The 22,221-nt window shown below is 44.4% G+C and overlaps 1 protein-coding gene across 1 annotated transcript in view; it reads left to right on the forward strand.

Annotated features, from left to right (window-relative positions):
- The window catches only part of LOC149873015 (uncharacterized), a 148,494-nt gene that overhangs the window by 44,506 nt on the left and 81,767 nt on the right, over positions 1–22,221 (forward strand). Inside the window, exons 15-20 of the mRNA XM_090031419.1 lie at positions 2,578–2,770; positions 6,779–6,909; positions 9,331–9,531; positions 10,798–10,919; positions 13,640–13,868; positions 16,171–16,373. Coding sequence (XP_089887545.1) covers positions 2,578–2,770; positions 6,779–6,909; positions 9,331–9,531; positions 10,798–10,919; positions 13,640–13,868; positions 16,171–16,373 — 1,079 coding nt within the window. The remainder of the gene's footprint in view (positions 1–2,577; positions 2,771–6,778; positions 6,910–9,330; positions 9,532–10,797; positions 10,920–13,639; positions 13,869–16,170; positions 16,374–22,221) is intronic.

The raw sequence follows: 22,221 nt of genomic DNA on the forward strand, positions 1-22,221 counted from the left end.
ATGGTAGGCTCTACATAAGGTTTTCCTGGTGCAGGCTGGTGCATCACTTCTGTCTTCTTAGTGTTGATTGTGAGATCGAAGTTGTCACAAGCTGAAGAGAAATGGTCCATATTCTGTTGCATATTGGACTCAAATTTGGCATTCAGGGAACAGTCGTCAGCAGACAGAATGTCATGAACAGTCACTTCCTGTAAAGCTATCTTTGCCTGTAGCGTCCACAAGTTGAAGAGCTTGCCATCAGTCTAGTATCTACTGTCAATCCCAGTGTCACAGTCACAAAAGGTGTCTGTAAGCACGGCAGAGAACATCCAACAGAAGAAGGTTGGGGCCACCACACAACCTTGCCTGACTCCACTGGTGACTGGGAATGGTTCAAATGACTTACTATCATCCACAGTGCAAGCAAGTGTGTCGTCTTGGAATTGCTGAACTGTTGTAATGAATTTCTCTTGGAGATCAAATTTTGCCGAGATCTTCCAAAGCTTCCCTCCCCTCCTACCCAACTGACTATATCAAATGCTTTTGTTAGGTCAGTGAAGATCATGTGCAGGTTGGAGATTTGTTCCTGGCATTTCTCCTGAAGTTCATGAGCTGCAAACACCATGTCTATGATCCTGTGTCTGTTCCTGAAGCCACACTGACTGTCAGGCAGGAGCCCTTGTTCAGTAGAAAATAGACGTATCTTTTTACTTCTGGGGTATAATTTCTTGAGTCCACATTGATTGGAAGAGTTCAGTCAGTTTCAGAGCCATGTGAAAGCCTCCAGCCTTGTAGGCCTTTGCTGGTATGGCATCGGCTCCAGGTGCTTTGCTATCTGACAACAGGTTAATTGCTTTCACAATCTCAGTCAGCCTTGGAGGATCAGCAAGAGGTATGTTAATGTTTACCTGGGGCAGTCAATCAGTTGTGTCCTCACTAATAGATGATTGTTGACTGAGGATGTTGTTGAAGTGTTCTGCACATCTTTGCAATATCTTTCCTTTGTCAATGGGCATCATGGTGCCATCAGCACTCAGTATTGGAGATGTTCCTGATGATGACCATGGCTTGTAGAGCATTATAAAAGTTCTTCATATCCTTCCTGTCTGTGTAGGACTGAATCTCATCTGCCTTGTTGCTCAGCCATGAGTTTTGCATCTCTCTGAGTTTGCTTTGGACATTTCTTCTTGGATATTGAAGTGCTGTCTTCTAAACGGGCCTTATGGAGCTGATGTTTCTCATTCAGTAGTCTCCCTATGTCAGTATTGTTTTCATCAAACCTATCTTGATGTTTACATGTGGTGGGACCAAGGGTATTGGATGCCGCCAAGTACACAGCATCTCTGAAGGATGCTCAATTTTCCTCAGTGTTATTGGAGTTCACATTCTTATTAGTTGCCTGCACAATTCTTCAACAAATGCCTTTTTCATATTCTCCTGTTTCAGTTTGGAGACATTGAGCTTTTGGGTGCTTTTTTGTCTTGTGGTCATCTACTAGTATGTATCCAGATATTCAGGTTGGAGACTATGAGCCTGGGGTCAGTACAGCATTCTGCACTTCTGATGTCCTTTGTCATTCTGACATCCTGTCTGTCTCTTTACTTGATGATGATCTAATCAATAAGAAGCCAGTGTTTGGAGCATGGGTGTATCCAAGATGCCTTGTTGCAGTTTGGCAGGCAGAAGACTGTGTTGGTGATGCGAAGGTTGTGTTTAGCACATTTCCTTAGTAGGAGGAGCTCGTTACCGTTGCACTTCCCAAGGCCATTTTTTTCTGACAATGCTTGGCCATGTCTGGTGATCAGAGTGTATTTGTTGTAGGAAAAGAAGATGTACATCACATGGAAAGGAAGAACAGGCATTGTCTAAGAAAAAGATAACAAGTAAATACAGCAGCAGCTATGTTCTTTTTTAAAAAGAAGAGTTTGCATTGCTATAGTTATATTAAGGACTAGTTTATGCTTGGAGATTTACCACTATCATTGTATGGGTCTAATTATACTCCAGTTGATATATTGCTATAGTTTTATACTGGTTTAAATCCTTATGTGGACTCTTATTCCAAACTAAGGAATTTTTACATGGAACTCATACTGCTTTGACAGCCAGCACTACTCTAATTTGTTCAGTAGGAAGTGTATGCCAGGGATATTATTGATCAATATTGACTAGAGATACAGTGTCATGATAGATAATGTAGCCAGTTCTTTTAAAAATGAGGCTGATTTTAGAGAAATAAGACCCATAAATTAATGTCAAACTATTCTATTATTAGAATGCCAACAAATTAGAAATCAGTATACTCCGTATGCATCTCAATCAATAGGTTCCTTCATAACTCAGTCAAGGATTGCTAAATCTTTGCCTGTCTGCAGCTTCTATCTAAATCACAGAAGCCATTACTCAACAAAGTAATGCTTGATTAGGAAAGATGACAAGGAAACAATAAATAAGAAAATGTGTATTTTTTATTTTGTTGTTCTTTAAACTTGTAGACTGCCTGCTTAAAGCTTGTTTCTTTTCCTAGATGTGTAAAGTGTCTCAGGACTTGTGGTACAACAAGTTTTATAATATCTCTTGGGATTTGCTATTGCACAGGTCCACAGTGCAAAGTTCATGGAGTTTTTGGAGGTGGAAAACCATGATGACTTTTACACTGCAGAAGATGGATGCATTCACACACAGGACCAGCGAGGGGCTTACATCATGTATGACTTAGCTTTAAAGGACCTGAAAGAGCTTGAAAACCAGCTGCTGCTTATAGCAAGCCAGTACATTGAGAAAGAGAAAAGTAAGATGTTTGTAAAACTATAAGTGTGGTTAGCACAAGTCCAGTTTGATTTACTGTTTCCAAGCTATGAGTTCTTGAAATGTGATTGTAGATGCTGTTTATACAGATCTCTCTTCTGGGTAACCATCTGGAGTCTTTCTTAGCACTTCTATCCATCTTCATACCAGAGCCATTGCTGTGGCATTTCAGCACGTATTGCTAGTGTTCCATCAACACAGTGTCGTTAAAAGTATTTACCAGTAATCCATTAGAACAGGGGTATCAAATGCACCCCTCCTTGCAGGCTGGATCTGGACTGTGGGGCTCCTCATGAGTTAGTTGGATCCAGATATTTTGGTGGTGGCAGGGCACATGGCAATGATGTAGGGGTTAATACAGCTATTGCTTCCTCCCATCTCTGCTTCTGTGTGCCCCACTCCTGAATTCTCAGCCCCTGTGGTGCCCCATGGGCCAGATAACATACCTCCATAGGCATACATCTGACACTCTTGCATTAGATGGAGAGGGGATAGCTAATAATTAGGGACCTACTCAAATCATGATTTTGTGGAAATCATGAAATCAGGTGATCTCCGTAAAACTCGTGGGGAAAAAAACTTATTAAAAATAAAATCCTGGTTCCCCAGTGGGAGCCAGCAGTCCTCCTGGCCATGCAGCCCACTGCGGGGGAAGAGGGGAGGGGGACTGCTGGCATGAAGGTGAGCAGGCAAGATGACTGCTGCTCCTGCCCTTTGCTGCTCACTGGCTGACAGGACTTGCCCTCTCTAATCAGCAGCAAGGGGTGGGGCTGCATGACAGACGGCCCTCGGCCAATCAGCAGGGAGGATGGGGCCATATGATGGACAGCCTTCTCCACCAGTTAGCGGTAGGGGGCAGGGCTGCTGGGGACCCTGAGCAAAAAAGAGGTGTGGGGTGGGGCCCGCCATGATAAGCCCATAAAAATGGTGGCCAGCCCCGCAATCTGCCCATGCAATTGGCTGGCTACCTCCTCAAATTGGGTAGGCCCCTTCTATTAATGGAAGAAAAATAACTGCAATGGTCTGAGGGTGAAAAGGTGCAACTTCTGGGAACTTATGGGGGAACATGGGGTGAAGCTAATGGAGGAAGTTTCCTTCTCGCAAAACAGCTGAGCTACCTTACCAGCTGCATTATGTGCACCTTGAGCCACTCAGAACCTACTCTCAGAAACAAAACTTCAGACCACTTTGTATATTTTCAGCATACAAAATGAAATTGGTATTGCATCTATTGCGACAAATAGTCTTGTGGGAGGAAGGGTTTGAAACAGGATAAAAACATTTCCCCTTCTAAGTAGTTTATTTTGTAATTGCCTTATTGCAAGGTACCTTGAGGGCAGTCAGTGTAGTCTTACCCTCTGAAACTAGGACTGATTTTCGGACTAGTGATTAACTATTTCCAGTCATTTTGCTTGACTTACCTTTTGTTGTCAAACCAACCTTAATCTTTAAACTTATGGGTGGTGCCATTTCCAAATGGAGAATAAGCAAAACTAATCAGGCAGACAATTTGAGGCTTAAAGATATCTTTTGAATTTACCTTTGAATTTATTTGGAAGTAAAAAATGTGGCCATGCAGCTGGAATCATTGCACGATGTCTTAAACTAACTATGAATGAAACCCTCTAATAACAAGGCAGTGCATTGCTCCAGTAGTATAAAGAGCTCTCTGCCCTGCCAGGAGCATTATGAGCTACACAAGCAGGTTTTCATTGAACAGGTTTTTGTTAAACTCTGGGTTGAAGAAGCAGAGAATTAAACATTCAATCTTCTCGCAGACTGTCAGGGGTACTTTATTAGACATCTTGGGGCCCCTCTGTTCTTACTGCTTCTAGTATTCAGAGACCTCAGAAATCCTCATTTTGACGTTGCACTCCTTACTGTCATATTTAAATACACACTGATGGACCTATCCTCCATGAGTGCATCCAGTTCCCTGCTGAACCTGGTTAAAATCTCAGACTCCACAATATATGGTGGCAATGAGTTCCACAAGCTGATCACACACGGTGCGAAAAAGAACTTCTTTTTGTTTGTTAAGGGGATTTGGTAGCAGTCATCAAATACTTGAAGGGTTATAAAGAGGAGGGTATAGACTGTTCTTTGGCTGCAGGGAACAGGGTAAAGAGCAACACTTAAATTGCAGCAGCAGAAATTTAGGTTGGATATTAGGAAGAACTTTATTGCTATGAGGATGGTTAATCATTGGAACAGGTTACTTGGGGTCTTTTTTGCAAATTACACTTAGGATGCTTTAGCTGCACTTAAGCACAAGTGTCTATGCATTCAAGCAATAAACACATGCTAAATACAATTATATCATAGCAAAGTTGGGCCTTTTTAGGAGAGGAGTATCTCCAGATTGAATGAATATGTGTTTAGTAATCATCTGAATGCACCACAGAGATAATACCAACACAGCTTGCTGGTTGATGGTCCTGACCCCAGCACTGCGCCAGGGTCTTGAATGGGCTCCAGGGTGCACCCCCATGCATCACCTATATGTTCAGAGCAGTATCCAGTGCAATTCCAACATCTCTTTCCTGATTAGTATCAGAGAGGCCATTATCATGCAGGTACAACCCAAATGATCTTTTTCCCAAGTGCCTTAGCTAATTACCGATCCAGAGGTGGACTTTCTTTCTAATGACAGCCTCATTTAATTAAAAATCTTTAGTGTGGGAATTTGTCAAAAGTTTTTTGAAAGTCCAAATACCTTGTATCATCCATGTGCTTCTAATATCCTGAAAAAACCCTACTAGGTTGGTGAGGTGTGGCCCTTTATGAAAGACATGTTGATTCTTCCCCAGCAAGTCCTGTTTATCTGACAAACCTCTTTTATACTGTAGTTTCTACCAATTTGCCAGGAATAGAAGTTAGCTTCACTGGTCTGTAGTTCACTGGATCAAACACTGTAAAAATGTTATTTTGGCTGCCCTTTAGTCCTCTGGCTTAGAGGCTGTTTTTAGTGATAGGCTACATACTAAAATCAGTCAATCTGCAATTTCAAGTTTGAGCTCCTTCAGGAGAATTGGGTGAGTACCATCTGGTCCTGGTGATTTGCCACTGCTTAGTTTATCAGTTTGCTCTATGACCCCATTTACTGACACCTCAGTTTGAATTGGTTCTACCTATTTGTACCCTAGAAATAGTGGCTCCAGCATGGGAATCTTCCTGAAGTCTTCCATGGTGAAGACTGATGCAAAGAATTCATACAGTTCTTTCTGAAGTGGCCGTATCCTCCTTAAGTGGCTCATTTACTCCATGATTATCCAGTGGCCCGGTCAACTCCCTGCCAAGCTTCCTCCTTCAAATGCATTTAATAATATTGGGTAAATCTGATATTTTTTATTAGACCAACTCAAATAGTTGGAAAAATTCTTCTTAGCAAGCTTTCGGGTTTAAATGTCCCTATCAGGCTGGAATGATCCAGGAAGATCTGGATCCACCAACTGCAGATACTTCCTCAGCCTGATGAAGGTATTTAAACCCAAAAGTTTGCTAAGAAGTTTTCCAACTGTTTGAGTTGGTTTAATAAAAGATATCAGATTTACCCAAAGAAACTTGTCTGCCTATGTCCTTAGACCAACACAGCTATAGCCTACACCCCTTTAATAATATTATGGTTTATGTCTCTAGCAAGTTGCTCCTTGAATTTTTTTTGGTTTTGGTTTGCCTTATTCTATTTTTACATTGAATTTGCCAGGATTTACGCTCATTTCTATTTCTTCCCATTTAGATGCAGCTTTCATTTCTTGAATGAGAGGTTATCCAGAGAGTGTTTTACATGGTCTTTGTAGAGATGTTGTAGCGAAAATAAAGAGAGTTTATAGAGGGGAAACCTGTGTAGGAATAACCTCTTGTATCATGAGAAACTGCTTTCTCTCTCTCCCTCTTCTTTAATAGAAGGCCTTAAAACAAAGTTAATAGGCATCTAATATAGATGCTCTGTGGAAGAAAACTTACTGCACTGTTCTTCTTTTGTTCTTAGGCCATGTAATGTGCGGCAGTCAGCCCAGTGACAGCAACCTTCTAGGCTGGGCTCATGCATCTGTGGATCGATTTGCTGTGCTGCTTGACCTCTGGACTTGTGAGACCACTCTGTTAGAAAATAAATGCCAGGTACATTTGATTTTTTTCTTGTGATGAATGAACTCTGAAAGCTATTATTACAGCTTGGATAATGTCCTCTGCTTATTAAATTTATTTTTTAGTACTCTTTCCAAATGGAAATGCACACCAATGACAACCTACTATTATTGGTGAAGTTGGAGAATATAAAAGAGGTGGTATCTGTAATTGTTCCATGGATGTTTCCTGTTTTGCATCCCTTGGCCATTGCTAAATCAATCAGTGAACAAAATGCCATGGATTAGTGCAAAAGCTGGTATCAAGTTCTTGGCAAATTTGCTGGCTGGATTGATTTAAACTGTCCTCTTGCTTGCCATATACTCACAGGCCATCATTAAAGTAGGTCTGCAAGTGTGCTGTTCACTAAGGCTGTTGGAAAAACAGAAAATGAAGTACCAGAAGTTTGCAAGAAGGTGTAAGGCATCAAATGCAAGCGGATGCATGCAGAGTTCCTTACCCAAATGTTTGCAGTCTGGATGAAAAGTTAGATCAGAGTTTAAGAAGAAAGGAGAACGATGACCTAACTATTTTTATGTACGTGGGGGTGGTAATAGTTTTGGGCTGTTAATGCCTGGAGCCCAGTGTAAGGGATTGTAAGTGGTCGCTTCAGGAGTGGAGCAGGATGGCCATTCGGCCCTTCTCACTTGTGAAATGGTCACATACATTTCGTTTTTAGTCCCAGGACACCATCCTTTTTCTACAACAGCAATAGTAAAGAGGGAATTGTGGGAGGTGTGTACCATTCAAGGAGGAGTTGGTTTCAGAGTTTTTTTCTATTTATTGCATATGGTTTTATTCAACTATGGAAATACTCTTACGCCATTTCTGACATTGTGGTAGAGAGAGAGAGAGAGAGAGAGAGAGAGAGAGAGAGAGAGAGAGAGAGAGTGTGTGTGTGTGTGTGTGTGTGTGTCCAGTTCTCTGCCTCAGTCACTCTCTCATTATCCTGACAGCTTTCTATTTCCACTGTAATGTAACTGCATTATGCCTCTAGAACTGCCTCCGGTTTTGTTTTTAACTTAGGCAAAGAAAAATTCTGTGCATGGGAACTTATTTTTCTTCGTGAAAAGCTCTAGAGCAACAACACAGTAACTTCCAAAAACGTGCTAGCCTTGATTGATATTCTGCTTGAGGCAATCTCTAGCATGAGGATAAAAATAAATAACGATGTTTAGAAGTATGTTCTGGATAGCTTTTATGCTCTGAGATGAAACAAAATGGAAGTGGGTCTCCCTTATTTTGCCAATAGACACCCAAAGCTTCCAACAGGCGCAAAAGTCCTTCTAAATGAGAAAACAATAGTGCCTTTTGTTTTAAAGCTGAGGCAGCTTAGTTACTGTAGAAGTTGTTTATGGTTAATTGCTCAATATTTGCATTTGCGGCAACCAGAACCATTCAGGTCAGTCGCATCTGAGTCAGAGAAGTAATTGTTTCTGTCATAATCTAATCCCTTAGCTGTTCAAAATCATCCCTTTTCTTTTACCTCTCCATTCTTCACAAACTTGCTTGTTTTTTGAAACATGTATGGCAATGTGGGTGCATCTCAGTTTCTGCAAAATTCCCCAGATTTAAATTCTGTCTTCCTGTATCTGGTTACTTTCTTTAGAAATAATGGTGTCAGGAACTTGTATTTCCCCATCCCTTCTCCAAAAACAAATTCTATCTAAATAGAAAGTACTACCACTGTGTCAGAGTCTGTGCGTGTTTGTACTTGGGTGCCGTATCTGGTCTGTACTTAGCATGCAGATGCGTTCTAACAGTTATATCCTCATGTAAATGACAGGCAAGCTTTTCAACCTCTGGGAGGAGGACAGGGATACATGTGGATGATTTGTTGAGTGTTTGCACTTTTTTAATATTGGCTGATAGCATGATACTTTAAAAACATAAAATCCAGGTGATAGCCATTGCCACAGGAATGTGTGGAGTCTGCAGGTGAGTTGGGTGCTTTTGGGCCAGCATGGCCATAGAGCTTTGTAACAGAATAGTATTGTTTTGGTCCTGCTGAGGAAGAAATACTGTAAACGGAAATAATGTGAAAGAGAAATGGATGTTTAATATAAAAAAGAATATTCTCATTTGTATGTCAGAGGATCCATTTCTCCTCCCCCTGAAGTGTATAAGGGGGATAAACCCTCCATGTTTTAAAACACAAACCAGACATTAACTCCCTGGGATTTGGAAGAAATAGCTCAGGGAGACGTGTTGTTCTGTTGTTTAGATATTTCTTGTACCTTCCACTGAAGCATCTGGGACTGGCACTTGTCAGAGACAATACCAAGCCAGTCAGGCCAGCAGGTCTGATCTGTTCTGGAAGCTCTTCCATTGGATTTAAATCTCTCTTTAACAGCAAAGAACAAATGAAAAGAAAAATGAATTCTATCTTATGCTCACTTCTGAATATGCATTCAGCTTTTAGATGCTTATTTTGAAGCTTATCAGCATGCTCTTGATGCAGAAGAAAGATTTGCTTTGGCCCAAGCTATAATTGACATAATGTATAAACGCCCACGGTTTGATCTCCGACTTGGCTATTTTGTCAGCACCTACAAAGATGAATGCATCTGCCTCAGGCTTCACCTGCAGCTGGTGAGGGATATAGTCAACCAGCATGTAAGTAGGTAATATTTATAATGTATCCTCTGGGAGCACAGGAGGGTGGAATTGATAACTTCAGTTTACTAGAAACCTTCAGATGTGCCTTATATAGGTTTGGGATATTTGTATTAGTTAGGCTTATGTTTGTTAGTATCAGGCTAACTTGGAAAGCTGGCTGGGGCTTCATAAATGTTAATGCCTTCAAGAGCAGAAAGCTGAGATTTTCCTTCAGTCACAAAACAAATGGTGGGAAACTTGTAGGGCTTTATATAACATGTAAAATGTGAAATCGGTTTCAATTTGATACAATCCAGCACAATTGGAAATTCAGTACAAGTGGAATCTGAATGAGTCAGTTCAACTGCATAAGTGCTGAAACTGATGAGGAGTCATCAATTTTAAGATGTCTAAAGTAGTCCTGAAATGACTTGGTCCTAATTTCAGGGGTGCAGTTGAAGGCTTTAGACATTCTCTGGGAAGTAAGGAAGCAAGCATTAATAAGGTGCAGAAAGCTGGATGCAATTGGTTGCTATAGTTAATGACCATTGCATACACTGAGTTTAGGTAAGGGCATATTCCATTTAAGTTTATAGACTTTTTCTAGTCTCAGGGCTACTCACTTCAATGGAGTATGTTATAACCATGAAGAGCAAGCAGAAGGTCTGTGAGATTAAACCACAACACTGAAAAGTTTAAATTCTGCCATCTACTTTGAGCTTTGCCATGCACTACCTGTATGTCTTGGCACCAATCACTTCCTTTCTCTCAGCTTCAGTTTCCTAATCTGCAGTTGAAAAGTTTGTTGACTGTTTGTGGAGTCCTTTGTGGTCACCACGTGGCTGAGCCTATTTTAAGGACATGGCACTGCTATTTCTAGCATTTTGGGGCACAATAAAAGAAGATGCATCATCAACATCCTGCTCTAGTAGAACTAAATTAATAGAACAGTAGCTTTAATGAAGAGTTGTGGAGTCTTCATCCCTGGAAGTTTCAAGAGCAGGTTAAATGAACACTTGGCTGAGGGGATTTAGACAGGGGTGAATCCTGCCTTGATCAGGGGGCTGAATTAGATGACCTCATGAGATGCTTTTCAGCCTTATATTTCTGTGATTTTATACTAGGTCTAATTTGCTCTTTGTACTTATCTATGTAAATAATCTAAACTGAATGCAGCTTGTATTTAAGTAAATAATATTTGCATGCAAAGAATATTTTTTCCTTAAGTTTCTTTAGGTCTGTTTTGAATGTGTCCTGCTACTGTTGCTTATTGATGATTTTCAGATTGACTCCCAGCGGGAATATGTTTACAAAATTTGGCGAGAAGGTCAGAAAGGTGGCATCAGTGAATTTGGACTCCCCCCTAACATAATTGCTAAGCAACTTATCTCTCTTAACAGCCATTTGTAAGTAATTTTATAGGGTCAGTTGTCTTGAAATTAAATGTTCTGTTCTAGCTTCTGTAAAGTATTTTTGTTTATCAGTAAAATCTCTCTGCATCCCCGCCGCAAGAAGCCTGGCTTCCAAGGTGATGGATCCTAAATAGTAGCTGCCTTAGGAAAGGTGTTGTAACAAAAAATGGATTCTCAGGAAATATGTGGTTTAACACACCCTGTGAGCCACAGGGATGTGTGGTGGTAGCAGAGCAGTCAAAGCAGCTCTAGAAGCATGAGGTAAAGCCTTACTTCAGACTTGTGCTGAAAGTCCCTCCTCTATTAGTTGACCCAGCTGTAAATGGGAGCCCAATCATTTAAGCTGGGGAGTAAATGGTGGCTCGATGTGATAATCATTCCCTTCTGTGTAGCTGGCTATAGAAACTGGCATGCCTTAAGCCAGTGATTCTGAACTAGGATGCAAGGGCACCCAGGGTGCTGCCAGAGCCTGCAGGGTATAAGGAGATAAGCAGATAAACTAAGCATATAAACCAGATGCTCCCCCCCCTCCCCGGCTATTGCATAGCCCTTTTGTAAGAAGGTAAGCCCTGGAATATATAATTAATGTTTGAAATGGGGTGCCATTCAATTCATGAAAGTTATGGAGGAGTGTCTTGAACCCAATAATAGGTTTCTCATGTTCAAAAAGTTTGAGAATCACCGTCTTAACCACGCTAGCCTGGTGGGCTATTAGGTTCTGATAGAAATTTAACTCTGATTTGCTAGAAATTTAACCAAGCACGACAAGGTACTCCTGTTAGTGAATTTAGTTTGTTCGTTTTACACCCTCTAGGAAAATGAATGTTTCCAGTTGTAAGGACTATGTAATGCCTTTCTAATTTCAGGATCACTATTTGCATTAATCTGTAGGTTTAGTAATGTTCTAGCTGTACTATGGTATTTTTACAATCATTGTCTCTAGTTTAAGCATGATGAGTGTGAACATTGTAGTAATCTGATTTTGAGCAGGCAGATGAACTGGGGCAGCTAATACGTGAGAAGTTTTATTTTTTACCTTCTTTGCCAGATAAAAGTAGTAGTTACGTTCCTATGTAATAACCAGGGATCCTGGTTTTCCCTGATAAAAAAAAATCACAAATTCTCTGATAAAAAATCATAAATTATCTAATAAAATCCCCAAAATCTGTGATTAAAATTAAAGCCCCCCCACAGCTACCCCTAATTTTCTGGTGCCCCTCACTCCCCACCCACAGCCCCTTGGCCCTCCTCCCCTCCACAGCCTTCACAGCCTTGCTGGTGGCCTTTGCCCTCCGATCCATAGTCCCTGTTCCCCAGGCCCCCGGCCTTTGCCCTCCGATCCATAGTCCCTGTTCCCCAGGCCCCCAGCTGCTAGGGCTATGGACCCAGGTCCACAGCTTCCTGCCCCTGCTCCCCCCTGCTGCAGGCTCGGCTGGGGGGTGAGGGGGGGACTCTCTGGCGCTGCATGCACTCCTGGGGGGCAAGAGGGACCCGTGCCCCCCAGATCTGTACACAGGGCAGGCTGTGGGCTTGGGCTTCCACCATGCTTCCCTCCCCCGGGGCCTCTGCAGCCCAGCGGGCGTGACCTGGCAAGGCAGGAAACAGCAGAACTGCACAGAGTAGCTGCTCACTGCTGCAAGCTCTGCACTGCCCTAGCAATGCACCTGTTGCATGCAGGGCTGCAGTGAGAGCAGCGGCATGGGGTTGCACCCCTTAGAGCAGTGGCACGTGCAGGGGACACGTCGCCAAAGCAGCATGGAACTTGCAGTGACACGAAGATCCTTGCTCAGCTCCACTATTCCCTGCCGTGCCGGATTGTGCCTGCTGGGCTGTGGAGACCCCAGGGTCGGAAGCAGGGTGGGAGCCTGAGCATGCAGCCTGTGCCTACCCCACACACAGATCTGTGGGGCAAGGGTCCCCCTGCCCCTTGAGAGTGTGTGAGGCAGCAGGGAGCCAGCTCTCCCCCTCCCTGAGATGAGCCACCCGCGGCCCTGTCCTGCTCCCTGCTGGGGCTCTGAAGCCATGCATTGTGGCCCTGGGCCCCAAGCCCCATGTACTGCCCAGATCCTTCTGTCCCTCCCTACAGGGGCCTCAATTCCCCTCTCCCCCTCTTCCACCCACTTACCTGCAGAAGCTGCTCTCCAGGCTGCTTGGGGCCATGTGCATGTATATGCACATGACGCACCTTGCCTGACTGCCCTCCTCTCGCTCCCTCTCAGGTCCCTGCAGGCTGGAACTCTGTCAGCCTGCAGGGAGCTCATTGCAAAACAGCAAAATCCATGGGTTTCTCTGGTAAAACAAGAAATCTGTGTTTTCCTCTGGTAAAAGGTAAAATCTGTGGTTTACTCTGTTTTTCCATGGGAAATGGGAAACCCAGATCCCTGGTAATAACTCTCTTACGTGCAGATGAGCTGCTTTGTTTCTGATCATGGAAGTGTGTGGCTGGTTGAAGTTGTTGTATTTATCCTTGCATATTGAATAATTGCACTGTTTCCTTACACATACCACTTTTATTCCAGACTTATTCCAGAACTATTATTGTGGGAGGTTTTTTTGTTTGCTTTTGTTTTGGAGGTAGTAAGGAAGACGGGGTTGAGTGGTGCTTGTTAAGGTGATTTGTATACCAAATATGTGACAATGTATGCAAAATGGGAGGGTTTGGGATAATATGCTCTCAGAAAAACACCATTTTAATTTCTCCTTTTTTTTTCCAGCCCTACTCTGAAAAACATTTATTTGCTGGAATTTCACCCTTCTCTTGGCCTGGTGTCTCTAATCCCTAAAGCTCTTGAACACCTCTCCCAGGAGTTCCACACCATCTGTAGCCCACAAACAGCAAGCGAGGCAACTAGTCTAGATAAAAAAGTACTTCAGCTAGCGCTGGATGAATGGCTGTCCTTGGAAAATCTGGAATTATTATACAGCCCACAAATTCAGAAAGATGTAGGTTCAATTAGTGGTCCTCTACAGGTTGAAAAGGTTATTTGAGGACTGAGATTTTGTTGGTGCTATTTTTGGGAGAATCCAAGGAGGGTACAGAGGTACAACTGGTTCCTGGTCCACCCAAACTTTAAAACCAACTGCCTGGGGTGGGAAGCCCCATTTCTCTTCAGAGAATTCTGAGAGTCAATTGACTTCATGGCCTATTATCATCTCCCATAATGCCTGTTAAGGTGTTAATGACACACACTCCTTTTTAATGGTCTTGATGTTTCAGATTATCTTTTGTTCTACAATTTTGCTGTCTGTTAGCCCTGCTTGGTAGGGCCCTGAGAATACAGCAGCTTTCGTGTTGGAAATCCATGGCACGTGCATGTGTAAAGTATTACTTTTCACGGAATATTCACAGAACTATCATTGATATTGGCAAAGGGGTCCTGGTGGTTTGTGAATATTCTGTGAAAAATGATACTTTACCCGCGTAAATGCAGTAGGCAGGCACACAGCCATAGGCAGCGGAAGGCTAGGGCTAACAGGGCTTAGCGCCTCCAAATTCGGGGCAGCACAGAGGGCTGCAGGGTATCCTGGGTGTGGGCTCTGGGTATCTGCAGTGGTGGGAGGGGAATGGGGGGGGTCACACACAGACTGACATGGAGCCTGTAGGCAGCTGGGATTGTGTGGAGCATTGCCCATCACAGCAGGTAAGTCAGGGAAGGGGAAGGAGAGGCCCCTACAGTGAGGCAGGGAGTGGGGCAGATACAAGGGCAGAGGCTGGGATAAATGGGGCCCCAGGGCAGCTCGTGGGATGCTTGGAGCCTGGTCAGATTTGTGTGTGGGGTGAAGGTGGGCTGCTGCTGCAGGCTGGGCTCTGCACTCCACTGCTGCTGCCCTGGGTACCAGCTGCTGTGCGTGATGCCATTTGCCTGCCACTGCCGGCTCCCAGAGCCAGCTCCTGAGCCACTGGCAGTGGGGCACAGAGCCCAGCCCCCAACGGCAGCCCACCTTTACCCCGCACACAAATCTGGGGGTCCTGTGCCCTCTGGGCCTCTTCCAAGGTGCGCATAGTGGCAAGACACCCCTTCTCCCCCCATCCCTGGATAAGACGCTTGGGCTCCAAGTGTCCCATGACCTGCCCCGGGACCCCATTTGCCCCTGCCCCTGCATCTGGACCACTCCCTTCCTCATGCCAGGGGCCTCAGTCTGCCTCTCCCATGCCCCTTCCCCTTCCCCTTTCCTGACTTACCTGCTGTGGTGGGCAGTGCTCTTCACGCCATCTGGCTGCAATCCCAGCTGCCTGCAGGCTCCATTTCTGTCTGGGTGCACCCCTCGTCTCCTGCTGCAGCTGCCCAGAGCCCATGCCTGGGCTGCCCAGTGGCCCTCTGTGCTGCCCCACATCTCAAGGGGATAAGCCCCATTAGCCCCGGCCTTCTGCCATCTATGCTTGCAATTCTTAAAAACTGTGATGTGGGGTGAATTCCATGGTTTCCACGCCGTCTGTGAAATCATAATTTTCTCAGGGCCCTACTGCCTGGTAATGTCTCTTCTATTTTACAGCTATGCAGATTGTTTTTAACGCTAGCTAAAAACCTTAATTCAGATATGGTAATCTTAACTCAGGTATAGAAATGACTGACAGTGAAGTACTGGAGCACTGTCAAGATGCTCAAAAGTCTAGATTTTGTTTTATGAATCTGAATAAGAGATTTACATTAACTATGACTACTACAGAACTAGTGATACAATATCCTTTGACATTTTTGCAAGTGTTGTGTTTTTAAGACTTTATATATATAGTAGCAAATATTTGCTAGTGGTAGCTCTCTACCATATTAATATTTTAAAATATAATATTAATTATTTTGATAGTTAATGATGACAAGCCTGAGGTGTAAGAAAACAGCTCAGCACTCCGGGCAGCAGTAACTCCTGGCTGCAGCAGTGGATGTTATTTTTATGCTCCACCTCCAAGTCAGTGCTTGGGGCTACTGCCCTTGTTTACTGAACTGGAACAAAACATTTCTGTTCCAAGGGCCAGGTTTTGTTAAAACCATGAAGCAAAGCCATATTTAGGGTTTAAGGTTTTCTATCCTCTGTCAATGGCCTGGTCCTGCTACCTTTGAAGTAGATGGCAAAACCTCAACTGATTTCAGTGGGAACCAGATTGTTTCCAGGGAAGACTGGCTCCAGTCTCATACCAGCTGTGTCACTGTAGGTACTCCAGAAAAAGTGAAAAAAGGATTATATATATTTTGATCATGTTTATATAAAAGGTGTACCTATCTCTGTCCCTTTCTTTCCCTTGCAGTTATTTTCAGATGTATTGGTGGACGACCCTGTCCTTGTGAGAGAAATTGCTATGTCTGTAGTTGAGTCAGGAGCAGATGAAGAAAAGAAACAAGGCAAAGGAAAACAAACCTTTATTCTGGACTCCTTCTCCAGGCTCCTGGAGTTAGTCACCCTCCGCCATCGGTTAATAGAAAGTACAATGGAGAGTGCACGATTAGCTAGGTTAGTACTGAGCACACACAATATGGGAGGCCATTGTTTTCTTGATGCATAGGATTGTTGCATTCTTAGATTTTAAAACCATTTGTTTCAAAATTTGAGGTATGATTCAAGGTAGATAAAGAAAACAGGAAATATTTGCAGCTGGGTTCAGCTGCTAGTGAAATCAGTGGCCAAACTCCCTCTTAAAAAATACCAAGACTAGGCCCTTAATCTGTTGAAAATAGGACTCTTCTATTCTACTGGATTTCAGTCAAAGGACATGGTAGGGGAGAATATATTAATTATTAACCAAGTGAAGATAGTTATTCCCCTTTGCAAAAAGATTTTTTCAGCTACCCGACTATGAACAGCTCTTTAATGGTAATAAAATTGCAACATGACCAAGAGCTCCTCAAGAAATACGGTAGCTTAGTTTGTTAACTTGTTTCAACAAGCAGCCAAGTATAATCGCATTTTGACTGGGCTTATTTTTTTCTGAGAGAATTTTCTCAGCCATTGAAAATACCAGCCTGACTTCAGTAAATCATCTGCTATTGTGCTGTTTGGGGAATTGTTGTTAAACTATAGAGGAGGGGATTGATACAAGAACTGTAAAGTGGGTAACAAATGACTGAAGGGGGGAGACCACAATGTATAGTGTTGATAAGGGAGAGGTCAGGCTGGAGGGAGCTTATTAATGGATTTTCTGAATGGATCAGTCATGGCACTGATCTTATTAAATATTTTTTATTAATCACTTTAGCATAAAAATATGAGTCAACTAATACAATTTGCAGACAACACAAAATTGGGAGGCATCACCAATACAGAGGAGGGCTGGAATATCACACAGGAAGAACCAGATGAATTTGAGGACTGGAGTAATAGAAATCAGATGAAACATAACAGTGCAGAGTACAAGATCATAAACTTACTGACTACTAACAATAATTTCTTCCATAAGCTGGGGGCTCATCGATTGAAAATGGTTGAGAAGAGAAAGATCTAGGCAAGTTGGTCAGCCACAGACTGAGATTTATAAATTGACCTGGGCAAGATGTCCAATAAAGGTAGAAGATTGTATAAGTCATTGAGATCTCAACTGGAATATTGTGCACAGTTCTAGCCACATCTGTTTGAGACAGATGAAATTAACTGGATGAGGTGCACAGAAGAGCTATTGGGATGACTGTGGAAATGTAAGACAAATAGAGTCTTCTTGGGTTATTGAGTCTAGTCCCCATCTTTACAAGTGATCATGTAATTGAAGAGTCTTAAAAATAATCTACTCTAACCCCTCACACCTAACAACCACAAAGCGCATTACAAACAAAATCCACCTTATAGTGTGCCACAGGTAAAAGCTGGGAAGGAAGAGCACAAAATCCTTTAGCTTTGTGTCTGAGAGTTTTCAAAGTGGTGGCAGGAGCACCCATATACAAAGTCAAAACTCTCCTCCTTTTCCAAGTGCTTTACAGCAGGGGTAGGCAATTACATTTTGGCTGGAGGGCTGCTTAACAGGTTTTGGTGAGCTGTTGAGGGCTGTAAGAGTAGCCCTGCCCCTTGAATAGTGCCCCGCTCCCTGGTTGCCATCTTGGTATTGGAAGTCCCATCCCTAACGCCTGACCTTAGCCACTGGAAGTCCCTCCCCTTGTCCTTTTGAGAGGGGGATTACCATCTTGAAACTGGAAAAAAACCCCAAATCATATACTAAAAAAATCAAACATCTACTATTACTTATTTTAATTTAATTTTAAAAATATTTTGGTCCTGATTTATGTGTTTTGCATAGTGTATAATAGCTCAAAATACATTCTTACCCTTGTATATTGTGTGGGGGGAAAAGGAGGTGTATGTGGGGACTGTGTAGTTGGGGAGTGGGTGTGAGGGTGTGGGTATGCTGGGTGGGGTGTGTGGGGGAAAGTGGGGGTAGGTATGGAGAGGTGTGGGGTATGTGGTTGGGGTGGGAGGATGTGGGGGTGGGTATGGTAGGGGTGGGGGCTGTGGGAGGGTGTCAGTGTGTTTGGAGGTATGGTGGGGGTGAGGTATGTAGGAGGGTGTGTGTGTGTGTGTGTGTTTGTGTATACATGGTGTTATGGTTGGGGGGTGGAAGCACATGTGGGGGGTCTGAGAGGGTGTGTGTTGGGTTATGGAGGGAGGTTGGGAGCCAGCCTCTTCTGGCATGTCCTAGCTGCAGTGCTCAGTTCCCAGCTGCAAGTCCAGGACCCATATGGTGGCAGCATAGGGCCAGCCTGGCCCTTCCTGGCACAGAGCAGTTCTGGCTGCAAGGCCAGGAGCAGCATGGCGCTTCACAGAGCCAGCCTAGCCTGGCCCACTGCAGCTGCAGCATGCAGTTCCCAGCTGCAAGGTCAGGACCTGCATGGCATGGCACAGAGCCGGCCCAGCCTGACTGCAGCATGCACTTTCTGGCTGCAAAGTCAGGACTTGCACAGCTCAGCATGGAGCCAGCTCAGCCAGGCCCATCCCATCCTGTTCCAGCAGCACGCAGTTCTTGGCTGCATGTTCGGGACCCATGCGGCGCAGCAGGGAGCCAGCTTGGCCCAGCCTGTCCCCTCCTGGCAGCATGCAAATCCCAGCTGTATGGTCAGGATCCATGCAATGTGGCATGGAGTTGCCCTGGGCATGCCCGGTGGCACACTGGAGTGCCAGAGCGATGGGAAGTCCTGCGCCATCAGGTTGGGTCAGCTTTGTGACTCCATGCGGTGCTCCTGACAGTCTAGCCAGGAGTGGCACATGGAAGCACAGAGCCAGAGTCCTGCAAGCCCCACAGAGTGAGGTGATTGCTGGTGGTTCCCCACCTGCCTCCCCCCGGCCTGTTCTTACCTGAATTTCAATTCTTGGACAAACCACAGGGGAATAGCTACAGGGTTGTTATGACAGAAATCTCTGTTAGTCAGAAGCTTCCAGTTTCCAGAAGCTTTTGTGGGGTGTGAGCAGAGTGGGGCAAGGTGGACAGGTTGGAGTTGAGTTGGTTGCGTTGCAACCAGAGCCCAAGCTGCTTGCTGCTGCAGCTGTTGGCTTATGCTGCTGGCTCCTTGTCAGCTTGCAGACAGGCAGCCACCAGCAGGTAATAATTATCTAAATTTTAGAGGGGCCCTGTGGGCTGGACAAAATGGCCTGGTGCACCAGAGCCAGCCCACGGGCCATATTTTGCCCACTCCTGCTTTGGAGGATAGGGGGAAAGGATAGGGGGAAGAACCCACAGAAAACTATGACGTATTCAGCTTTACTATGGATGGTCAGCTGATATCCTAAAGCATGTTACTATTTCTGTTATCCACACAGAGACAAAGGGTGCTGACAAGTGACATTTGTTACGTGATCAGTCCCTTGAAAGCATTGTACTGCCATGCCTTGACAGACGTGCACAGCTGTAGAGCACTTTAAAAGTGCCCTCTTGTGCAACAAATTAACCGATATGTATGAGGGTTCAGATGAAGGTGCTCCAAAGTGGAGTACCTTCATTAACTTCTGTCTGTCTCTGTGCTGATCAGGCATGGGCTGATGTAGCCCAGCCCTACCCTGGTGCTATCTGCAGGAAAGGAGAGGGAGAAAGGAAGCAGAAGGAGCTCCAGGCTGGGATTTGTCCAGCCTGAGCTGGAGTGGAGGGGCATGCGGATTGAAGTCCCCTGCCTTAGGTGGGGCTTCAATCTATGCGCCCTCCCCCATTCCAGCTCAGGCTGGGGAAACCCCAGCCTGGAGGTCCCTCCCTCCCCTTCTCCCCACTCCCATCCTGCAGGCAGCATGCGAGCTGGGGGAGGGGCAGGCTAGGGATGAGAGGTTGCAGACAGGCAGTTCCTCCTGGATCAGCTCCAAAATGGAGCTTGATCTCCCATCCTCCTGACCTAACAATAAATGTCTGTTGGGTCAGGGGGACACTGAAGCATTATGAGTTAGAGTGCAGAGCTGCACATCAGCGCCTGAAGTTACCTCTTCACCCCAACATGGGGACTGCATACAGATGAAAGAAGCATGGCATGTACCAACCACTGGTCCAGGAATTCCCTACCCCATCCCACTATGTGGGGGTGAAGAGCTCACTGGCCAAGTTTGCAGACAATACCAGGTTATGGGGAAGCATGGTCACAGTTGAAGATAGGCTACAGTTACAGACAGACCTAAACAGGCTAGCAAGTTGGATGGATTGGAACCTGATGAAGTCAACCTTGAGAAATGCGAAGTGCTCCACCTCGGGACAAGCAACCCCCAACACATCTACAGGCTTGGTGGCACCAAACTGACTAGCACCATGAATGAAAGGGACCTGGGGGTAATAATAGACCACAGTATGAATATGAGCCGGCAGTGTGATGCTATAGCCAGTAGGGCAAATAATACTCTGGCATGCATCAATCAATGCATCTCCAGCAAAGTCAAGGAGATGATTTTTCTGCTCTACTCAACACTGGTGAGACCACAGCTGGAGTACTGCATCCAGTTCTGGGCACCACACTTTAACAAGGATGTGGACAAGCTTGAGAGAGTCTAAAGAAGAGTCACCCGTATGATCAGTCTTAAAAGGCAAGCCATACAAGAAAAGGCTGAGGGATCTGCGACTCTTCAGCCTGAGGAAAAGAAGGCTGAGCAGGGGCCTGGTAGCAGCTTACTGCTACACTAGGGGAGTACATCAAGGGCTCAGTGAACAACTGTTCACCAGGACACCCAAGGGGAAAACCGGGAGTAATGACCACAAACTCCTGAAAGATCGGTTCAGGCTAAACATTAAGAAAAATTTCTTTACAGTCAGGATGTCCAGACTGTGGAATAAGCTCCCTCCAGAGCTGGTGCAATCACTTACCCTGGAAGTCCTCAAGAGGAGACTAGATAGTTACCTTGCTGGGGTCACTTGACCCCCAGTTATCTTTCCTGCTGGGTGCTGGACCTGATGATCTTCCGAGGTCCCTTCTGGCCTTACAATCTATGAATTCCCTCCACAGATTTCCCAAGCCTCCACTGCTTTGCTTGGAAGCCCATTCCAAAGCTGTTCTCATACAATAGTTTGAAAATTATAAAAATATGTCTATCTAAGCATGCTCTTAACCAGTTTGTAGTTATTTAGTTTTGAAAGTTAAATACCTCCTCCCCTTTCCTGATATCCACCTCATGACTGTATTTGTAAATAGTATTATAATCCCTCTCAACCTTCGTTTTGGTAAACTAAACTAAGTTTCTTTAATGCCTTCTTGTAAGGACAAGGGCACTTTTACACATGCTCTGGGAGTGGGGGAGCGGTGCTTTAATTAGAGCAGCTCCTGAGCTTCTCTGATTAAAGTGCCACTGCATTTCATGTAGCAGCATCCCTGCATTTAAATGGCAGTGGGGATGTTTGAACTAAAGTTTGTTCAATGAGCTTTAGTTCAAGTGCCTCTGCCACCATTTTTAAGTGTGGAGATGAGACACAGGAGGCTGCTGGAGCATGGTAATTAATTACCATGCTCCCATGTGCTGTAATTACAGTGTGTTGGAGCAGCTTCTGTGCTCATGTACATGCACCCTAAGGTTTTCAGTTTCTTTAACCTTCTTAGTGGCTCTTCTTTATATTTATTTCAGTTCAAGTTCATCATTCTGATCTGATCACTGTTCAAACCTTCACGCAGCATTCTAAATGGGGTCTTGCAATGCTTTGTTCTGTGGTATTGGCACTTCCTTGTCTCTGTTGAATATAACCTGCCTAGTACGCTTTAGAATTGTATTGACTGCTTTACAGTGTTTTTTTGTGGACTGGTTATCCCACAGTCAGCCAGCACAGCCAGGTCCCCTTTTTCCTCTGTTGCATCCAGTGTACAACACCCATCTTGTAACTATAATTCTTGCTATTAGTCCCTAAGTGTATGATTGCTGTGTGGAC

This window comes from Crocodylus siamensis, chromosome 1, assembly GCF_052110815.1.
Source record: "Crocodylus siamensis isolate JL-2025a chromosome 1, ASM5211081v1, whole genome shotgun sequence".
Classification (NCBI taxonomy): Eukaryota; Metazoa; Chordata; order Crocodylia; family Crocodylidae; genus Crocodylus; species Crocodylus siamensis.